This window comes from Rhinolophus ferrumequinum, chromosome 14 (assembly GCF_004115265.2).
Source record: "Rhinolophus ferrumequinum isolate MPI-CBG mRhiFer1 chromosome 14, mRhiFer1_v1.p, whole genome shotgun sequence".
NCBI classification, from domain to species: domain Eukaryota; kingdom Metazoa; phylum Chordata; class Mammalia; order Chiroptera; family Rhinolophidae; genus Rhinolophus; species Rhinolophus ferrumequinum.
In genome coordinates this window covers 61,135,640-61,156,457 of record NC_046297.1, presented here as the reverse complement: position 1 = coordinate 61,156,457, position 20,818 = coordinate 61,135,640, and the positions used below count along the sequence as shown (strand labels likewise).

Sequence of the window (20,818 nt, the reverse complement as noted above, 5' to 3'; positions counted from 1 at the left end):
TACCAGCAGGTCCGCCATTTTCTCCAGCATGTTGGACCAATGCAGCCTAAACGTCTGGTCTCCCCAGGAACTGATGAAATAGACACAGGGCTTCTTGGCTTCAAAGGGCAAGTAGTTGTAATTCCTGTGAAAACACGTTAGGTCTGGAAGTTAGTTGACAATCAGTGTTTGTCAGGCAATTCCAACCATATATTTATGTTTTGTACGTTCTATGTGGGGTGGGGGAGGAATGATGATAAAACTATCAAACTAGTAATTTCATCCTTAGTCGATAACTGGGGACTCATGAGCAATAAACAATGACCAGTTATGAGGCTGCAGTGGAGAGGTACTAACAGCCACCAATCTCAGGCCCAAAGCTTCGAAACGATCACCAGAGGGCAGGATTTATCAGGCAAGCCTTCTTCAAGGAGAAAGATTTTAAATTGAGACAGGAAAGAAGGGAGAAAAACTAACATTTTTTTTCTTTAATGACTATAAGCTATAACAGATGTGAAATAACAGATGTGAATGCATTTGTAGCTGAAATTGCTAGGTAATTTAAGAGAGTAAATTATTAATAAGAATGAAGGCATGTGTCTCAAACTAAACTTCAGGAATCCATGGCTCACCATCCACCCATCTATCTATCCACCCATCCACCTGTCTGTCCATCCATCCACCCACCCATCCACCTGTCCACCCATCCACCCGTCCATCCATCCATCCATCCATCCGTCCATCCATCCGTCCATCCAATATTTACTGTTGTCAGGCATTAGTGATGATAACATAGTGACTCCCTTGGCTAAAGAGAGACAAAAAGGATGACAACGTAGCTAGAAGGGGAGATGTGGAGCCAAAGAGAATTTTGTGAGTGATTGTTGGATGTGATTAAATGCTGATGAGAAAAAGACGGTTATTAGGATGAGATTGAAGACAGGAAAGAAGGCATTAATTTGTAAATTTCAGTTCCCAAGGAGGAAAGGGATGGGTGCAAAGGCAGGTAAGGTGGGAGAGGGCTGCAAAATGCTGAAGTCCCTGCCCCACGACACCTATATTTTGAACTAGATTTTCCCCCACCCATCCCCCCCCACCCAGCCCATCCCCCATCATTTTCCCACAAACACCCGGAAGGCCAAAGCAAATTTCTTGGAATGGGCATGGTAAGACAGGTAGCCCTGATAAATGCGGACAGTATTTCGAGTCACAAGTGTATAGGAATAGAAATGGAGAGAGAGAGAGAGAGAGAGAGAGAGAGAGAGAGAGAGAGAGAGAGAGAGGGAGAGAGAGAGAGAAAATGAACATGAGTAAGAGAGACAGAAAGAGAAAGAGAAAGTTTTGTTTGCATTCCAAAAAGCTAAAGAGAACTTTAGCCTGAAAGATGTGTGGTTGTTCTTTTTAGCTCTCTAACCCGGACTTCTTTTGGAGACTGTAAAATTAGCAAAGCTGCCCCATGGTCTGTTCTGCAGAAAATAAACCAGCAGGTGTCCATTCAGAAGAGAAGCCAAATAAATTCTTGGCAGAAACTGAGGTTGTTATTACAGCAGGAGAACAAAAGAAGAAAATAAAAAAGGTTAGAAACTAAACTGCTCTTTCTTTCATCTCCTTTTAAAATTATTACACTCAGAATCCTGCAACTAAATAAAGTCCCTCCCAAGGTTTCTTGGGTTTGAATTATTTTAAGCTAATGATGTTCAAGGCCTTTGTCTCTTTGCTTCCCAGGATCCTGCTGGTCTTACTGAGTCTGCACGGGCCAAGATGCTGTGGTTTTTCAGGCAGATTGCAGTGCAGATGGATGACAGCAGATGGGAGGGCACGGTGTTGCCAGTGAAAAGACAAGACTGCCAGTGTGAATGGCTTCAGTGACACACAACTGGCCTTGTGACTTGGGGCAAGCATAGGCCTGGAATCCTGAGAATCAAATAGTGACCCATCACTAGATGTCTTGTGCTCTAATTTCATCCCGGAGCTCCAGCCCAATACATACATTGTGAATGCATGCACTTTGTAAGACTGAAAACTCAGAACAAACATAAGATGGTATTTTAAGTGGCATGCTAAACCACTCCTGACAAGGTGGTGTTTCAATGGAAGCAACAAATAGAGTGTGTGTGTGTATGTATGTGTGTATGTGGATGGTCACTGTGTGTGCATTGCCTGCATATGTGTGTGTGTATGTGTATGTGTGTGTGTGTGCACGCGTGCCGCTATGTGGACAGAACCTCAATATAGTGACTGAGAAATATACAGAAAGTCCAAAACACACCAGCATGACTTATTTTGGTCTCCTTGAGCCAGCCGGCCTGCACTGCTATGAAATCCATCCGAGGGTGCTTGAGACCTCTCCTCTTTCCCCAGGCCTTTCCCACACTGTATCCCCCGATAGTCTCACCAGCAGTTAACAATAGGCTAGTCCAACAAGGTGGGGATTGTTCTCGCTGCCTGGTCCCAGGGAAAGGCTGCAGAGTACTTCCGAGTGGTCTCAGAAGCCTCCCAGACCTGCAGATCCAGTTACAGCACCCACTCATTGATGTCCTCAATTTTCAAAACGGATGGAGAAGCCATTAAGAGACTGGGACATTTGGGGTTCTTTTCCATGTGTGTAAAAGGACAGACAACCAAACACGTCTGTCAGGGAGTCAAAAAAGACCCCAAAGAAGGTGGTCCCTGCCAAGGGAGGGACAGGATTTAGCAAATGTACGGCATATTGAAAACTGAAAGATTATTTTTACTGACTCCTTCCTACTTTGTCCCAAACACTCTTTCTCCAGCCCTTAAGCCCCTTCTCGTCCTTTAGGATGTCACTGTTTCTGTGACTTTTCCCGACTCTACCGCCTCCCTAGGCAGAGTCAGTCACTCACCTCCTGTCTCCCATTGTACCCTGTGCCCAACCCAGTTGCTCTACGTGATAAACAGACACACAGGTGACTAACACACAGGCCCTGCCTTTAGAGCACTCACGGTCTAACAGGGAGACAGACAAGTACAAACCACACTTAATGCAGTGTGATTAGTGCTTGAAGGAGGTGAGTATAGAAACCAAATCAGACTTGGGATTCAGGGAACGGACCTCGGGCTTCGTCCTGAAGGTGTAATGGGAGCCAGTGGGTCTGAGGACATGTGTTGCCTGGCAAAGGGACGAGCATGTTGAAAAGGCCCAGAAGGAGCTGAGAGCAGGATGCACGTGGGGAACGGCCGGGGCCATTCTGTTGCTGGAGATGGTGGTAGAGAAGTACGTAGGGAGTGAATAATAACCATGGCCTCTGAACTGAATCCTGAGGCAGCCAACGGATGAGGTTAATTAGGGGAGAAACTGGCTCAGATAGTTTGGTAAGTGTCTTGAAGAACATCCAAGCCAGGTAGAAGGTTTTAGAAATAATCCAGGTGAAGATGCCGACAGCCAGAATGAAAGGAATGACAATAGACATGAGAAATACTTAAGAACTAAAAATGACCAGACTTTATCATGGATGGATGTGGATGGGCAGGAAGAAAGAGAACAATTGGCAACTTTCTGATTTATGGCTTGGAGGACTCAGAAGACGGTAGGGCCGGTCTGTAAGGTAGGAGAGATAGGAAGGAGAGCCAAGTTGTCTGTGCAGACAATGAGCCTGGTGAATCATTTATGAGACTCCCAAGTGGAGGGGTTTGCATCTGCTGCGCAGGAAACAGGGCTGTCTGGGGAAATCGATTGTGAGTCCTTGTTTTCCTAACAGTGGCCAGTAAGCCATGGGTCCATGCCCAGAGAGAGAGAGAGTCTTGATGGAGAGCAGAGAGATTGAAGAGCACTGGTTACGTGGTTCCAATCTCCTTGCATATAAATAGGGAGAACAATGTTGTGCTATGAGAATCCATAGAGATCATAAAGATTCTACTCTCAGCACAAGGCTCAGAACACAGAGGAGTCTCACTAGGTACGGCTCGCCCTTCTCCTGAATCACGTGGTTGGCGCTTGAGACCACTTTCTTAAAACAGATATCTATCATTTTACTTCTCTTCGCACGTTGAAATTTTACACGGATTAAAGATCAGTGAGGGTACACATAAGAGTCCCCCAGCTATTTTCTGAAAGTCTTTTCTGGGGCTGACAATAGTTTTTTGAGTTCTTTATTTTGGCTGTAGCAAAATATAATAAAAAATGATGTCTTCATTAATTCCACTAAATTGAGTTTACATAATAGCACAGAACTCAGGTGAATATAACAACTATTAGTAGGGTTTGGATTGAAATTTCAAATTCTGACCTTCTTACCTTATTATGCCTCAAAGTTATAGAATAAAGGGAGCTAATAGCCACCATCATTGCTCTGCCTTTAAATGAATTACCTGCATGTGTCATTTGGAGAGTTGTCGATATGTCACCAAAGTATTTAATAGCGTGGCACTTACCATGTTGCCCGTTTGCACTGGCTCCCATAACTGAGATTTTCATAAATGATGTTTCTGTTTTTAGGGAAGAACTGAATCAAACAATCCCAGATATTGGTCAGACTCCTACTGTCAGAAACTGTTGCTTCTGCTGTGTCTCCTACCTGTTCCCTTCTGTCACGAGTGGCTTCTCTGGGTGAGTGGTGGACACCATAGGGATGGCAACCTCGTCCCTTTCTCCTTCGTGCAGCAGCGGGAGGGTATCTTCTTCAGCTGATTCAGCTGACTTTTTCTTACTCCCGTAATGGGACCCTCCATCAATCAAGTTTCCAAAATTACCTGCAGAAACAGTAGCAAGAGGATAGAGGCCAGGTGTCCACAAGCAGAATCAGGCTGCCTGGCACGAGTGATCCAAATTCATGTCCTCTCCGGGCAGGGAAATAAGATCTCAGTATGAAGGTGGAAAGAGCAATGGGCAGACCAAAGAAATAAGACTGGCGATAACAATGAGCCATCGTCAACATCCACGTTATGTTCTCTTTTGTAAAAACTACGTAAGTTACAAATTAACTGGATCCCATCTCTATTTCTTTCTTTGAAGGAGAGCTTCTAGAATGTGAATCAAGACCTTCTCTGAAGGAATGTCCTTTCTTGGAATGATTTTTCCAGAAGTACATCAACCCAGGAAAATCACTGGGAGTTACAATAACCGCACCTACTATACGCACGGCACCTTGCCTGCACTAACTCAATAAATAAATCCCTGCAACAGCTCTATGAGACGTTATCATTATTCTTATTTTATAAATGAAGAAATTGAGACCCAGAGAAATTAAGTGACCCTAGGATAATGGAATCAGAATTAGTAACCCACGTCTGGTTGAATCCAAACTATATTCTTACTCCATTTTTTGAGGTATGAAAATAAATCTATCCCTTGCGTAGTGACACAAGAGGACAAAGAATTATTCGTTGTTTTCTGAGGTGCAAACCTCCACCAGAGTGCTACCATGTGCATGCAAGCTCTAACTTACTTATTCAAGAAATGGGTACAAAGTCCTCACCACGTGCCAGGCGCGGTGCTTGTCTGCACTTACCAATAGAAACTTCAAAGCTAATGGGTTTATCGCCAATCTTCCGGTCAATCATGGTAGCTTCGAAAAATGCTCCAAAGAGTAAAAATTCCTCATATTTTTCTGGTACGATCTACAGAAAGAAAAAAGAAAACATACGTATATTAGACAGGCCTGGCTTTTTGGGGGTGGGGGTGGGGGATCACCAGGAAACTGGCGTTAACCAGGTCCAGGTTAATTTATAGGCATTTGAGTCTTGGTGTTGGCCTGAAATGGCACATTATTTCCCCACTAATCAGACAGGCAGGAACGGGGACCTGCAAATTGCACATCCAAATTCAGCCATTTACCTAGAACAATGTAGTCTCAACCTTCTCAACCTTATAATAAAATCTCCTTTTGTGTTAAAGGAGAAACGTGGCATGTATATCTTTCTGAGCCACTGTTGTGAAACAGGCATGGTATTACCTTCTGGTGAACAGGCATTTAGAAGGCATAAAACCAAAGATGAGACACTCAGAGTCATAGGATGAAACCCTTACATTTGAGCATAGTTTTACGGATCATACAGCATGGTCACTTGCATTATATTTGTTCCTCTTGACAATATTGTGAGGTCAAAATTTGGATCATTCTCATTGTACAGATAAGGAAACTGAGGACACTAAAACTTGAGATAGAATTAATAACTTTCCCAAGTATTCTGACCACGGATCCAGTGCTCTTTGAACTCTAATATGTGTTAACCCAGTGCCTTAGGTAATACTTCAAAGTCAGAATTTGTTCCCCCAAATAACACAAGGCCAAATAAAAGGGGTGGAGGGTTAGGCACTCGCATGAGCATTAGCCAGTCAAGTACATCCAGGGTGGGTTACATGTACTGTGGTTACTGCTGCGAGGAGTGCACAGGTCCCAGAAGTGTAACAATGTAAATGCTTTGTTTTAAAATTATTTTTTTTTATTTTTCAATTACAGTTGACATATAATATTATATTAGTTTCAGGTGTACAACATGGTGATTAGATATTTACATAAGTTATGGAGTGATCACTCTGATAAAGTGAGTACCCATCTGACACCACACATAGTTATTATATTATTGACTATATTCTTTATGGTGTAATTTATATCCCCATGACTACTTTGTAACTACAAATTTGTACTTCTTAATCCCATCCCCTTTTTCATCCATCCCCCCAAATCCCTCCCATCTCACAACCATCAAATTGTTCTCTCATGCCTACGGTGGAGGAGCTGTTGTGCAGGGACTGACCCTACAAAGCAGGATTCACTTTAGCAGGGTTCTGGTGCCTGCCTAATCAGACTTTTGGGTGTGTCATTTGTGGAAGTGGTTGGGTGGTGCTCTGGTGTGGTCTGAAGATGGGCAATGACTGTGTGTTGGTTCTAGGGCCTCTTGGAGGGGCTCTGTTGCAGGCCAAGTTCAGCCACTGTCTGTATCCTGCCCCGAGCCACTTGCTATGAGCTACAAAATGATCTGCAGATGGTTGCCACTCGTGCTAGACTTGGAGGTTCCTGGGAGAGGCTAAGCTGAGAACCGAGCTGGCTGCCACTAGTGCCAGGCTTGGGGCTGCTTAGCAAGAGGGATGGGGCAAGCTGAAGCCAGATGCTGCTTGTTTGGAGTTTGTGAACCTTTGAGAGATTTTAGGAAATCCACAGCATGAGCCAAGACAAGACATTTCTATAGAAAAGCCACTAAAAGTGGCTTGGATGGACCCACAAGTTGGGTGGGGCAGGGTGTCAGGAAATCACCAGGGACAGGTGAATTGTGTTAGTTTGATGTAGACTCAGATATGGTGGCCTGCATGCTGCATGCTGGGGGATGGGGAGAGCTCAACAAAGGAACAATGACTTCTGTCAGCACTTCTGTCTGGGAGAAATCTGCCCCTCCAGCCCTCACCCTGAAGCCAGATAATTCAGTTCCTGCTTGTATGTCCCTGGTGCCTTTCAAGCTGCTGCCCCAGCTCTGGAGCTCAGAGCGAGTGAGTCCATCAGCGAGTAAATCCATGTGTAGGCTCTTCAAGAGGAACACCAGGAACTGCAGCCACCCTCGTCTCACTTAGCCACAATTTCCTTTGGTTTTCGTAGTCAGAAGTTACGAGGATTTCTCTTCCCAGCCCTAGAACCCTGGGCTGGGGAGCCTGTGTGGGGCTGAGCCCCCTCACTCCTCAGGGGGGACCTCCACAGCTAAGACATCTCTCCTGATTTTTAACTGCCACACATGAGTGTGGGAACAGCCTGTTTCACTTCTGCCCCTCCTACCAGTCTCAATATGGCTTCTTTTTTGTATCCTTAGTTATGGGACATTGGTTCAGCTAGTCTTCAGGTGATTCTCAATGATGGTTGTTCTCTAGTTTAGTTGTAATTTTTATGTGGTCATGAGAGAAGGCAAGCACAGCATTTACCTACTTTGTCATCTTGACCAGAAACCCAACATTGAAAAAGGCCTTAGAGTTCATCTGCTCCAACTTCCACCTTTTACCTGAATGAACTAAAGCTCAGAGAGAGTAAGGTCACAAAGTAAGTTGAAACTGCCAAGATTTGAGGCCTGGTCTCCACTGAGACTGCCTTCTCCAGGAGTCTGCCTCCTGGAAGATGGGACAGTGACAGGTGTTAACCTTAAAATAAAAAACCAAAGCAAGAGGCAACATGCATTTATTTGAGATCCAAAAGAATTGCAATCCTGGGAAGAACTGATTCAGGCAGAAACCAAAATAGTGCTTCAATTATGGGGTGAAGGCAAGGGTTTTTTAAGAGAAAGGAAAGGAAAATAATTACATGAATAGAAGGAAGGAATTTTTATTAACAACCTAAGTTATCCTTTAACTATACATGGCTATTTACTGATCTAAAGAACATTTAAAATTTTCAGTCCCTGTCGTCTGAATACCTTTTTTCCCGTTAACTCTACAAACAGATATTTGGCAGACAATGCTTCTGTGGCCTAGTCCAAAGGTTATTTTTCCCAGTTCAGATATTCCAAAGTTTCAAGGAGTAAGATGCACCAGTCAGTTCCTCTGGAATGGTTGCCCTGACTACATTTTAAAAACGGCTCCACTTATACCAACTTTTCACACAGGTCACAAGACAGGAGCCATATCAAGATAATACACAACTATTTGCAATAACGCTTATTGACATGGAACAGGCATTGATGCTTCAGGGAACAGATGTAGCTGGAACACGGTGACACAGCATCACATTTCTGAGCAAAGAGGCTGAATGAATTGGAATCATACAGTCTGTGCTTCCTGGTTTTGTGGTTGGATTTATTAAACTCAATGGAAAAAGCAATATGGTTCATTAAAGGATTAAAGCAGTTGTGGCCTCAGAGGTTAAGAGCCCCATTCAATCAAGAACCCTAAACAAAAGAGTTATCACATCATTAGGTGAAAAGTCACCCCTTCATTCACACAGGAGACTCCTGTGCTCTCAGAATCAGCAGGAAATGTCTCTGTTCACCAGAAAACACTGGACAGGGTGGGGGGTCAGGTGCTGGGTCTTAGTCACAGAGCACACACCCCTCCCACCTATTGCCACTGTATCCATTGGCTGTAAACCAGGTACTTATCTTGCCTTCCTGAAGCCAAGTTTACTTTCTGGGAGGAGGTTAAAAATTACGCAGGGACCTGGAGGGAACGTAGGCCATGTAACCCAAAGAGAGACAGAAGGCTCCATAGCCAGAGAAACACTTCTTCAAATCCCAATGCTGCTACTTCCTAGCTGGTGGACTTTGGGCACGTCATGTCCACTCTCTGGGGGTCATTTTCCTTGTCCATGAAATAAACATCACAACAGGGCCTAGGGTGGAGAGAAATTAGTTCATCCATGTGGAGTACCTATTCTAAAGCCTATCCATGTAAACGCCACAGGTGGTAATCACGATAAGTATTTCTCAACAGGTTAGAACTCATGTCTTAATCCTGCCCATCCTTCAATGTCCAACTCAAATGGTCTCTTCCTTCTGGAAGACACCTTGACTCCTTGAGCTGGAAAAGTGACAATAGTAATGTTTATTGAGCTCCTATTATAAGTCAGATGAAGTATTAAGAATTTTAACTACATCTAGCGTAATTCTCTTAACTACCTTAGGAGAAATATATTTATTATATATACCCATTTAAAGATGAGGACAACTGCTGTCCCAGGAAAGATTAAGGTATCTGTCCAAAGCTACTAAACAGGTCTAATATTTATTGAGCACCTACTATGTACCAGGCTCTGTTTTAAGCACTTTGCATGTATTAATTCATCCAATTTTACCTATGAGCCTATGAAGTAGAGGTTATTATTAGAAATGAGCATAAGAAACTTAAGTCACTTGCCCTAAGATTCAAACAGAGGCAGTGTTTTTTCCAGAGGCTGGGCAGTAAGCACTGTACCATACTGTCATGTCTTAAATCTAGCTGTCTTACTTGGGAGCCCAACATTTTAATCATTATACTTCACTCATTCCAGGAAATAATAGCACGTTATCTATACCTCCTTATTACACTTGTCACTTTCTACTTTCTGTACATTTATTTTGCATGTCGTACCTACCCTTCTATGACATAATTTCCATGGAGTCACTCTATTTTTATTTCTACCAATGTTGAGGATGATGGGTAACTAAGAAGCTACTTAATAAATGTTCACAGAATTGAAAAATACACATCTATTAGATTAGTTGTGTTCTGTGAAAGTTTGGCATGGGGGATAAGCTTTGATGGTGGCAATGAGGGTAAGTGGGAAAAACCAGCATCGTGGGATTTCCTTTGTCCAGATATGCAACGAGAGCATGGCTGCAGCAAGGGAGACTGGAGCTCAAAGACCCTGGACAGCTGAAAAAAACAAAACGCTGCCAGAAAACACATCACCATGTTGGTGAGGATGAGCTCTGAGCTGTTGAGGCTTTGAGGAAGGTAGAAGCCCATGGTGGTGGTTTAAAAATGTCTATAAATTATTGCAAAATCTCCCCCTCAAAAGGTGAAGCCTAATTTCCCTCCCTTCGAGTGTGGGCTGGATTTCATGACTGGTTTCTAACAATTAGAATGTGGAATAAATGTCAATATGTGGCTTCCATAGGTTTCGTCATAAAAGACATTACAGTTTCTGCCTTCCTCTTTCTTGGATCACCCCCTCTGGGGGAAGCCAGCTGCCATGAGGACACTCAAGCAGCTTATGGAGGGGTCCACGCAGTGAGGCACTGAGGCCTCTTGCCAACAGCCAACAAAGAACCAAGCCTTTCTGCCAATAGTGAATGTGACATGTTGGAAGCGGGTCCTGCAGCTCCAGTCCAGCCTTCCGATGACGGCAGCCACTACCAACATCTAGATTGAAACTTACGAGAAATTCTGAGCCAGAAGCACCAAGCCGAGATATTCCCAAATCCCTCACCCACCGAGAAAATAAATGTTTGTTGTTTTAAGCTGCTAAATTTGGGGATAATTTGTTTTACAGCAATAGATAACTAATAAACTCAACAAGAAACTGACTACAAAAAAAAAAAAAAAGCCAGGAAGAATAGAGGAGGGAGGAGACATAAGGGTTTGAAGGATACCTGAATTTCCCCCCTTTCCTACCACTTTCTATATAATAGTTAAGATGGACCTCTGGCCTTGTAGAAAAATATACACTGACTCCACATAAGTTCTCAGTCATCCTTGCTTTCAGCTAAAATTCAATTTTCAGATGGCCTCAGCAAAATATCCTAAAGATATTGACTCGAGTTAAGAAAATCTTCTACTAGCCCCTTTCTACTTGGCAATTCCTGTTGAGAAAAGAATGGCCAATACTGACAGCAGGAAAGATGGCCACAGGATAGATAAAAGGGCCACCAGCCTACGTGGCTATTAAGCTGGCAAAGTCCAAAAAAAGTCAAGTTTCCCAAGTTGGCACATATACTAAAGAAACACACATAAACACAATCACACCAAGGCCATGGCAATTCTAACAACAAACTAACATACACATTTCCAGAGAATATTTCCCAACATATAAGTTCAGAGAGGAGAGCTGGGATGGTTGCTGAAATCCCCAAAGTAAGTCACAAACAACTGGGGGAAGAGCTCGGAAGAGCTGCCCACTGGTGAGGAGTAAACCCCATAATTTCAGTAATAACAACAGTAACGTGTTGCCTGCCTACCATGTATGTGCTGACAGCTCTGCTGACCATTTTACAGGCCTCATTTATCCCCCAGAAAAGCCTATGACAGAAATAATATTACTACCCGATTTTGTTGATGAGCAAACTGAAACACGGTGTTAGTATCAGAGCCATGAATAGGACCAACCCCCAACATTTCCAACCCTGTGCTCCAACCTCTCCCCAACTCTGTTTCTTAAGATTTATTAGATCTCTGCAGTGAAAACAAATGGCCATTCCAAGGCTAAGGTGACCCACATGCTACAATCCTTCAGTCTGTCTAGTCTCCCCTAGGAATGGACAGCTCTGGGAGACCAGCCATCACCTGCCTTCCCCACCTGAGATGATTGTCTGGCTGACCATAGAAACACACTCCCAGAGGCAGAATCATCCAAGGTGAGAGCTGGAATCCACCCACCTCTGCTACTAACAACAGGAATTTTTTTTCCATTTTCTTAAATGCAAAGTACTATTGCTAAACAGTTGAGAGGATATTCACAGTTTGTATTTATCTTGGAGCCTTGATCTCTTTCCCATAATAAAACTAGGCTGGAAAATGCTAATATGCTTTACATCAAATACTAAGCAAAGATAAGCATTCCCTTGTTGTGATTCCCCACAGGCTTGGGGCAGGGGAACAGGTTTCTCAGTGTCTTATACCCCCGCTTGTCACCCACTCTTCCTCCTGTTCGTCCTTCATCCCACAGCACCTCATATGCTAAGCTCATAACAAAACTAAACAAAATGGGGGCACAGATATCGTTCTGTTGATCACCCCAGCACACACTCCCACCAGCTTCCCTAGGGCACTTGTATCTGTCTTTTACCTTGGTTTCCATGGGAATCGAGTTGGGGCGGGGGGGGGGGGTGGGGGTGCTGAAGGAATTGATCATGGGCAGATGGCTGTGAGGTGCTCAGGACAGGGTAGAGGATCCGCCCCAGAAAATGGGGCTGAGCCAACACGCCTTTTGCAGGGAGAGTGAGACCTGTGCAGGCCTTTGTGACTCTTTGGGAGCCTGTGGCAGGTGCTCTCTCTGCTCTAGGCTCACCTCACAGGTGCGGTGGAGCAGTGCTCAGACCTACCTCTGGGGGTACATCGAAAGGTTCCACCTCGACCTCTGTTGAGTTGGTTTTGTCTGAAGCCTGCTGGGGTTTTCCATCATCAGTTTTATCACCCTTGTCTTTACTTGAGCCTTTGGAAGATTTGGAGTCTTTGTCCTTTGAAGATAACTTGAGGTCCTTGAGAGCCTTGGAAAATTTAGACTCCTGTGCCCCTCCCGAGAGGATTTCCACCGCAATTTCTACCAAGATTCTGCCCCTGAATGACACGCCTTCTCCAAAGCCTTCATTCATTTCCTGGTAGTCGTCCATCAGACTGTGGTTCCTGGGTGAGCCGTACAAGTTAATCCAGGCGGGTCCGAAGGTAGGTAGAAAGCCTAGAAAGATCCCAAGCTTTAGTTGCCTGGTTATGCTTACAAATTGATTATTTTTTTGCTTTATGCAAGTTGTGCACATTCCTTTAGAAATGTCGAATATACAGAAAAGCCAAGAGAAAATATTTGCAGGATATCCCATCACCAAAAGATAGCCATAATTACCATCTCGTTGTATTTTATTTCTAGCCTTTCTTCCATGCAGATGTTTACATCTGTTCATAGTTTACATCTGTTCATAGCAATAATACTATGAATGCCGCTGTGCATCTTTGTCTGTTCATCCATTCATCAAAAGTTTATTGACTCCTAATGTGTATCAGGCACCATACTAGACACTATACATTGAGCCCAGTGAAGAATAAAACAGATATAAACATTAAACAAATAAATATTTCCATGATAGATGCTATAAAGGAGATATACCTGTGCTGCAAGAACAAGTAACAGGCTGATGTGATGTAGAGAGGAGTTAGCCAGAGAGAGGAGGGGAGAGAGAGTTCTGGGCAGAGCAAACAGCCCATGGCAGTCGGAAGGAGCTTGGAGATAGAGGAGCTGAAAGAGAAAGCCAGTGTGGCAGGAATCCAGAGAGCAAACTGTGTGAGAAGAGTTTGCAAAGGTGGGCGGGCCTTGGGAGCCTTGACAAGGATTTTGGTCTTTATCCTAGAAATGATGGGAAGATTTTAGAGGGATTTTAGTAAAGATATGACATAGCCAGATGTGTGTTTTAAGACGGCTCTGGCTGCTGTGTGAATGGTTATAAGAATGGACGTGGGCAAACAAGTACGGAGACGACATCACCACCAAAACTGAAGACATCAGTGGCTTCTAAGGTGATGGCAATGGAGACTGAGAGAAGTCAATGTTCTGAGATATGTTCGAAACGTAGAACTAGAAGACCTGATGATTTTAACTTACTGTTAGCATAAGTACTTTCCTTTTTTAATACGTAGCGTCTGAGAAAATACACGGCATCTATGTAAACATCTCTAGCAACAGAATGTTCTGTTTTGCCAGGAAGTAAGACATCACCATCCTGAAGCTTAATTGCCTGGGTTCAATTCTCAATCTCACCTCTGCCATTTTCAAGCTGTGTGACCTTGGGCAGGTTTTATAACTTCCCTGTGCCTCAGTTTCCTCATCCATGAAGTGGAGAAGCTAATAGTATCTCTCTCACTTAACAGGATTAAAATAGATAATATCTATTAAGTTCTTCACACAGGCTCTTCGTTCAAGACTATTAGCCATTACTCTTAATAAATATATTTATCATAATTTGCTTAACAGTTCCCCCGTTGTTGACAAGTAGCTGTTTCCCTATGTTTTACTGTTACCAACATTTTATGCCTAAATGTTTCCTCTCCCTGCCCCCACCAGCCCTGTGAACTAGATTCTATCCTTCCTTTGAGTAAATTTTAAGAAGCAGAAGTATTGTGTCACAAGGAATAGAAAGATATTATGGCCCCTGATGTCTCCTTTCTAAATGCTGTTACACATCTGCCTGAACTCCATCAAGAGGTTCCTGAAAAGTGGTGGGTATAACTCGAGTCCATCTAGTTGAGAAATCCTGTGGGTGGGCAGAGTGCTCTTTCTGCACAAAGCAATCCTGTGGCAAAGACTTCCATAGTATGAAGGGTTAAATGACAGATAGTTACCAAGATCTTTCAATAGCGTCACTCGGTTAAGGACACAAAAAAGCCCACATTTCAATCTCTGTTTATGCCAAACTTTCAGTACATATGCATGTGTATGTGTACACATCCACACATATATATGCCCAAATATATACATCAATTAGTACAAATTTGTAGTGCAGAGAAAAATTGCCTTGGGATTTAAAGGAGGGAGGATTTGTTGGGATATTTAGAGAGCTGTCACCTACTAATTTAGATTTTGCAAATCAGGGGCTTTCTCCTGGGTGGGGAGCTCTTTGACTGACTCAGTGGGTCAGCTGAGACTCTCCACTCCCCCGCCCCTGGGTTCTCCGAGCACAGTCAGCTGCACCTCCCTGCGTTACTCATGCTCTCGTGCTCCCATCCGTGAGTTGGGGGCACAATTTTGGAGGATCATTTAAACATATAAGCACCATTTGTTGCTTGTGAGCCACGCACAAATATGTGGCAGGTCAGATGTGGCCCGTGGACCATAGTTTGCCAATTCTGGTTGAATCTAAATGCTTCGTTTTTCAATTAAGAAACCTAAGCCTCAACGAGAAGGAATGCCTGTCTCAAAGACACAGTGACATTCATGATAGACATGGGACCAGGACCAAGCCTCCTGGCTCCCAGAGCCTAGCTCCGTCCACTGCCCTGAACCCATCCAAATCCCAGAATGCACAGAGCATGGAAGGGACCTGACATAGCACCCACACCAAGCCTCTCCTTTCAAAGATGAGGGCTCTAAATCAGTCATTTGGAGACCCTATTCCAAGTCAGACATAGGCTTCACCTTTATCTCCATCCTGCTCATTGGAGATTTTCTTCAGGTCGATGAAGTGGGTGGCAAGTGCTACATCATTCATGCTGCCTTCATCCCACACCTGGATTTTCACCCTCCGACACAGTGGAGGGAACATTTCCTTGAAGACCACCTGCTCATGCCACACAGGATCGGCACAGTTCTTCTGCACTGTGGTTCGCCCCTGAAAACAAAGCCAGGAGGATGGGAGTCACGGAAAGAAATGAAAGGGGCCCTTGACTGGACCCAAGAAAACTCTTCAAACGAGCTGGAAATACAAAGTTCGTTGCTAAAAATCATGAACCTGCTTCCACCTCCCACTTGGGAGAATCAATGACACCCAGCGAGCATCACTGATGGCCTACTCTGCGCCAGACACCACGCCAGGCATCGGGGACAAAGGTGAATAAGTCATCGTCCTGCCTCAGGAAGTTCTCATCGCCATACTGGGGTTGGGGTGAAACTAACAGCTGTGCGACGAACCGTTGTTCCCTGCATCTCCAGGAACGCAGCAGATAGAGTTCGGGCCCGAGTTCATGTGTTGTAAAAGTAAGACCTCGTGCAAATCACTTCCCCACTCTGGACCTCAGTTTCCTTGTCGTAAAATGGAGGTGATGCCCTAATCTGACCGCCAACGTGGTCCAGCTCAAAAATACTCCAGGGTTCACCCTGCCAGGTGGATGGGACAGGGTATACCTATATTTTAAGGGTCGAGACAACACGTCAGCTGAACGTGTCAGCTGAAACTTCAAAGTCCGGCCACCCAGGGTTAAGCTCCGATCATGTGCCCAAGCCCTGGTACGTCCAATGGCTCGTGAGCAGGAACACATGTGTCTCACAGACCCATGTGTAGGCTTTCACAGGACAGGGACTACCTGGGAGGGGGATGGTAATTTTACAGGGAAACAGCTCTGAAAAGTAGCCAGAGATGAGGAAGGAGGCCTGTCTGCCTGTGATTCCCGGTGACTTCTCTCTGTGATTGCCGGGGGCCGGAGGGTGGGGGTAGTGAGTGAGTGGCTAACCCTCCCCTTTTTCCCTGCCAGGTGCCGCAGTGCCTCTTTGTGTCAAGCTTTCTATCTCAAGGCACTTCCTAATTTTGATTTTAACTTAATTTCATTTAACTAGAAATATGTTGGGGAAAGAGCAGGGTTCTGGCTCAGGTCTGCCATTGTTGGTGACAATGGTTCCTCACCATCTGTCCAGCGAAGGAGACCTCCACGAAGGGATCCACAAGGTCCTTACTGTCACCCACAAATGCTTTGGTGACATTTGCCATGATACTGGAGTTCATTTTGGGCAACCCTTCCGCTTTGTAGAGTCTCACATAGAATCTGGCCCAGGGTCTCTCTGATGGAAACCCCTGAGGGATCAAAAGGTTCCTTAGAGGGGGACAAAAACAAAAAATAAAAAACAATGCCCTGACTTGAAAGAAGAGAGAAAAGCTAGAAGCAATTTGGAAGCAGAAAGAAGGATCCTGATATATAAGAAAAATCTGAAAAGATTAGGATTCCTTCTTAAAATGAGTTTTCTTCCTGGTGTAAATATCAGCTAAGGGTACAATAAGAGTGACTGCAAACTCGTTCAGGTCCTGGAATTAGAGAACAAACACTGTCTCCCACTCTGCACCTTCAAAGAGGTGCATTAAGTCTTCCCATTTAACAAATCAGTCGTTGAAATTATAATCCAAAGAAAAATCAACTAAATTCAAATAAATCAGATGACCTCAGCAATAGCTTGTCTATTATGGGTTATTATAGGAAGACAGCTTTTTCTTACTCTAGAAACTGACCTCTCAAAGGATAGTCACACCTTTAATAAGACACATCTTGATGCAGAATCCCAGGTGGACAAGCAATGAACTTGGCCGTTTGTTCTCATGGACCCATAAGGAAAGGGAAGGAGGGAAAGAGACATGGAAATTGGGACATGTCATTTTCCATTGCATGGCCCTGCATGGACCTGTCTCACTTTTCTATTTGTTCCTCAGCATCAGAGATTTTGGGGTTGGTCTTTAAGACATCGCCTTTCCCAGTCACGCTGATGTCACACTTCAGGTACCCCTTCGTGCCAATCCTGATGTCTCCAGGGTCTGTGAGCAGGGCCCACTTGTCACAGAATTGATGACCTGTAAAAAACATCCTGATATGAGAGCTCACACATCCTGCACAGATGGACCCAGCAGTTCCACCCAATTCTCTCGCACACCCAACGCCTCCGACACTCTACTAAGGGGGTAGCTACCTCCCTTTCCTCCCTCCTCTCCTATTCTTTGCTTCCCACCCTCTTCTCCATCTTTGTCTCCAGCCAGCCACAGGTGTGGGAAGCCCTCACCCTCGTGGAATTGCCTCAACGGGATTCTAGCTTTGGCGGCATAGTAGGACATCAATGGAGTTTAGAGTCACACATTGTTTCACAGGCTGTGAATACCGCTCCATGGATCTTTTTGTTTGGCCTCCACTGTAAGTCCAAACTTCAAAATCTCTTACAACATCTAGACTATTGCCTTATCTTTTCTAAAAAAAAAATCGTTAAATCTGGCAATACAGAGCACACATTTCTACCTGACAGCAAGTGGTCAAGGAGCGAAGCAGATGCTCCTTCTTCCGGATGGGTCGTGAGCCCTCCCAGCACCGAGAACTTCCATTACCCCTCATGCACTAAACCCCGCCCACTGCACTCACTCGCGCTCACTGACTGTCCCCCACCAGTCACGTGAGCTGCAATCACAGCTTAAGAGGAGGGGTCTTTCATGAGAAGATCTTTGTTGTTGGCTCTGTTACTTATTAGCGCTTGACCTCGGAAAATTACCTAGCTACTCTAAGTTTCATTTTCTTATAAATCAGAGATAATAATTCTTATTATAGCAAACCCGTATATGGCATGCTGCAGCCATTATTCTGTGCTGGGTTCCATGCTAAGCACCTTATGTATATTTATTAACTTAATCCTCCCACGACCCTATGAAGGGGGTAGTAATTTATCCCCATTTTTAAACATGGAAACTGAGGCATGGAGAAGTCAGCTGATTTGCCAAAGGTTATGCAATGAGGAAAGAGCAGAGTGGAATTTGAACCCAGGTAATCTGGATTCAGAGTCCATATTCTTTCCCTCCCCTCTTCTTCTGCCTCCCCCGCTCCCCACTCCGGTTCAAGCCGTTGTTTCTCAGTCTAATTGTGTAGGACACAGCTCCCTGGCACATGCTGGTGTTATGAGCCTTGTGCTCCCCCCCGCCCCGCAGCTGAGGCTGCTGGTGACACAGGGCTGCTCACGGCAGCACACAGTAGCCCACAGCAGCCCAGCTCCAGGGAGAGCCATTGTTCACAGTCTTAGCTGTAGAGGGCGCAACTCACTGGCCCACGTGGGAATTGAACCCGAGACTTCAGCATTAGGAGCACAGCGCTCCAACCACCTGAGCCACCAGGCCGGCCCCCAGTTTCCATATTCTTAACTTCTATACTCTCCTGACTTTCCTGCTTGTGTCTCAGCATTAAATTAGACAGAATTTGTGCGAATAATAATAATAAAAAACTTGCTCAGAAGTATGGACATATAAGATAATATTACCATTAGATTGTACACTTTGAGGAAAAGAGCCATGTCTTGCTCAACTTTCTATAATTGGTGCTCAGTGCTATTGAATGAATGGTTAAATGGATGAATGAATAAATGAGTTGATCTTCAGGTGGGGTAAACTGGAGAAGAGTAAGAGAGATATTGGGAGGAGATGCTTTCTTACCAGGTTGGTTGTACACTGTGCCCAGGTCCACTCTGAAGGAGCCAATCAGTATGCTTCCTATGAGCTTGTGGTGAAAGACCTGAGGAGAGATGGAAGAGTGAGTCCAGCAGCACGAAATTTCTATTTGATCTTATATCTGTGAAGTAAGATCCTGACACCTCAAAGAGGATTCTAGGCCTTGACCCATGTCTGGCCTTCTCATCTGGAGCACAGTGACATTTGTTCACCAAACCCCAAAGCAAGCTGTAAAGGACATCCAGAAGAACCTCTTCTTCACAGCAGGTTTTCAGCTCATTGTCTATTGAAGGACGCCTAACAGCCTGTCTGAAAGGGTTTTTTTTGTTTTGGTTTTTTTGTTTTTTTTTAAATCAAAATGAACTTCTGTGCAGCCCACCCTCTAACACCCATCCTTCAGTGCTTAGAGCAAATATCACTTCCTCCAAGCAGCCCTCCCTGATGCCCCACAGCTTAAAGTGTTCCCTGTCTCCCTTAAACCCCCACAACATGTTCTCAGAGAACTCGTCACATACTGCCTTGAGAAGTTTTGAACACATACAATAGTCAGAACAGGGGAGATAGTCATCCTCAATATTTTGTCTAGTCAGAAGCCCGCAGAATGCCTGGTTGGTTACAGCAGCACATTTTAATGCTGATGCTTTCACAATAAGGAAGTTTTAAAGGAAGGTGGCAGAACTGGGCCTGGGTCCAGAAACAACATTGTGTGAGAAACTGCTGAAGAATCAGAAGGAGCTTAAACTTTAACCTTTAACCCAGAAAAGAAAAAACTGGAGGTGTGGGGGAAGGGTAATGGTAACTTAAGACTCTTCAAATTTTGGAGACATTGCCACCTAAAAGAGGGGGTAGGTTCTCCGTGTGGTTCCCAAGTTACACAGGAAGAGCGATTTCAGTTCACCATAGGACAATTTTTATAACAGAGCTTCCCAGCAATGGAATAGGCTTTCCTAGAAGTGGTGACTTCCCCATCACTGGGTATAATCAAGTAATGCCCAAGAACCCTATGTCAGGGAGGTGGAGGAGAAAGATTCTTGCACCAACTGAAAGTTAAACTAGATCACCTCTAAATTTTCTTCTAATTATAATATCTTATGAGTCCCTTGAATCAAGGATAGCTTCCTACTCTCTTCTACCCACCACATTCCTTGTTCATAATAAGTATTCAATGAACATTGAGTGACTTAACGAATGAAGATCTGATTGGATGGTGGATGAATGGGAGAATTTTGTAGCTTCTTAACAGCTCCTTTTGGTAGAGGCAATAAGAAATAATAAATTCAATTGACTTCAAGAAAGAAGACACGACAGCCCTTCCCATCTCCCTTTCCACTCTTTCTCCCTTGCCCAACCCTTGCAAGGGTGTTAGAGAACTGGGGGGAAGCAAGGACAGCTTGGCTTGAAGAGAAGAGTTACTTAAGTCCATGCACACAAAGCTCACAGCTGCTAATGTGGCTTCCCCAAGGTCCAAGCAAGAACACAAGCTTGACTCCACTCTTCTTAGGTCAAAGGCACTGGGTCCCTGTGGGCACAGCGGGAGGCCAGAGCCCCGAACGGATCTTTAAATAACACAAGAGGCCTCTCAAATCATCCAGCCAGTGTGCATGCCAGG

The 20,818-nt window shown here is 44.4% G+C and overlaps 1 protein-coding gene across 1 annotated transcript in view; it reads right to left on the bottom strand.

Moving 5' to 3' along the window:
- Positions 1-20,818, bottom strand: part of FER1L6 (fer-1 like family member 6) — a 138,208-nt gene that overhangs the window by 72,194 nt on the left and 45,196 nt on the right. The window contains exons 7-14 of the mRNA XM_033126834.1: positions 19,195-19,273; positions 17,427-17,583; positions 16,651-16,837; positions 15,450-15,642; positions 12,652-13,004; positions 5,448-5,556; positions 4,515-4,689; positions 4-124 (exon numbers count right to left, since the gene is read on the bottom strand). Of these exons, the coding sequence (XP_032982725.1) occupies positions 4-124; positions 4,515-4,689; positions 5,448-5,556; positions 12,652-13,004; positions 15,450-15,642; positions 16,651-16,837; positions 17,427-17,583; positions 19,195-19,273 (1,374 nt within the window). The remainder of the gene's footprint in view (positions 1-3; positions 125-4,514; positions 4,690-5,447; positions 5,557-12,651; positions 13,005-15,449; positions 15,643-16,650; positions 16,838-17,426; positions 17,584-19,194; positions 19,274-20,818) is intronic.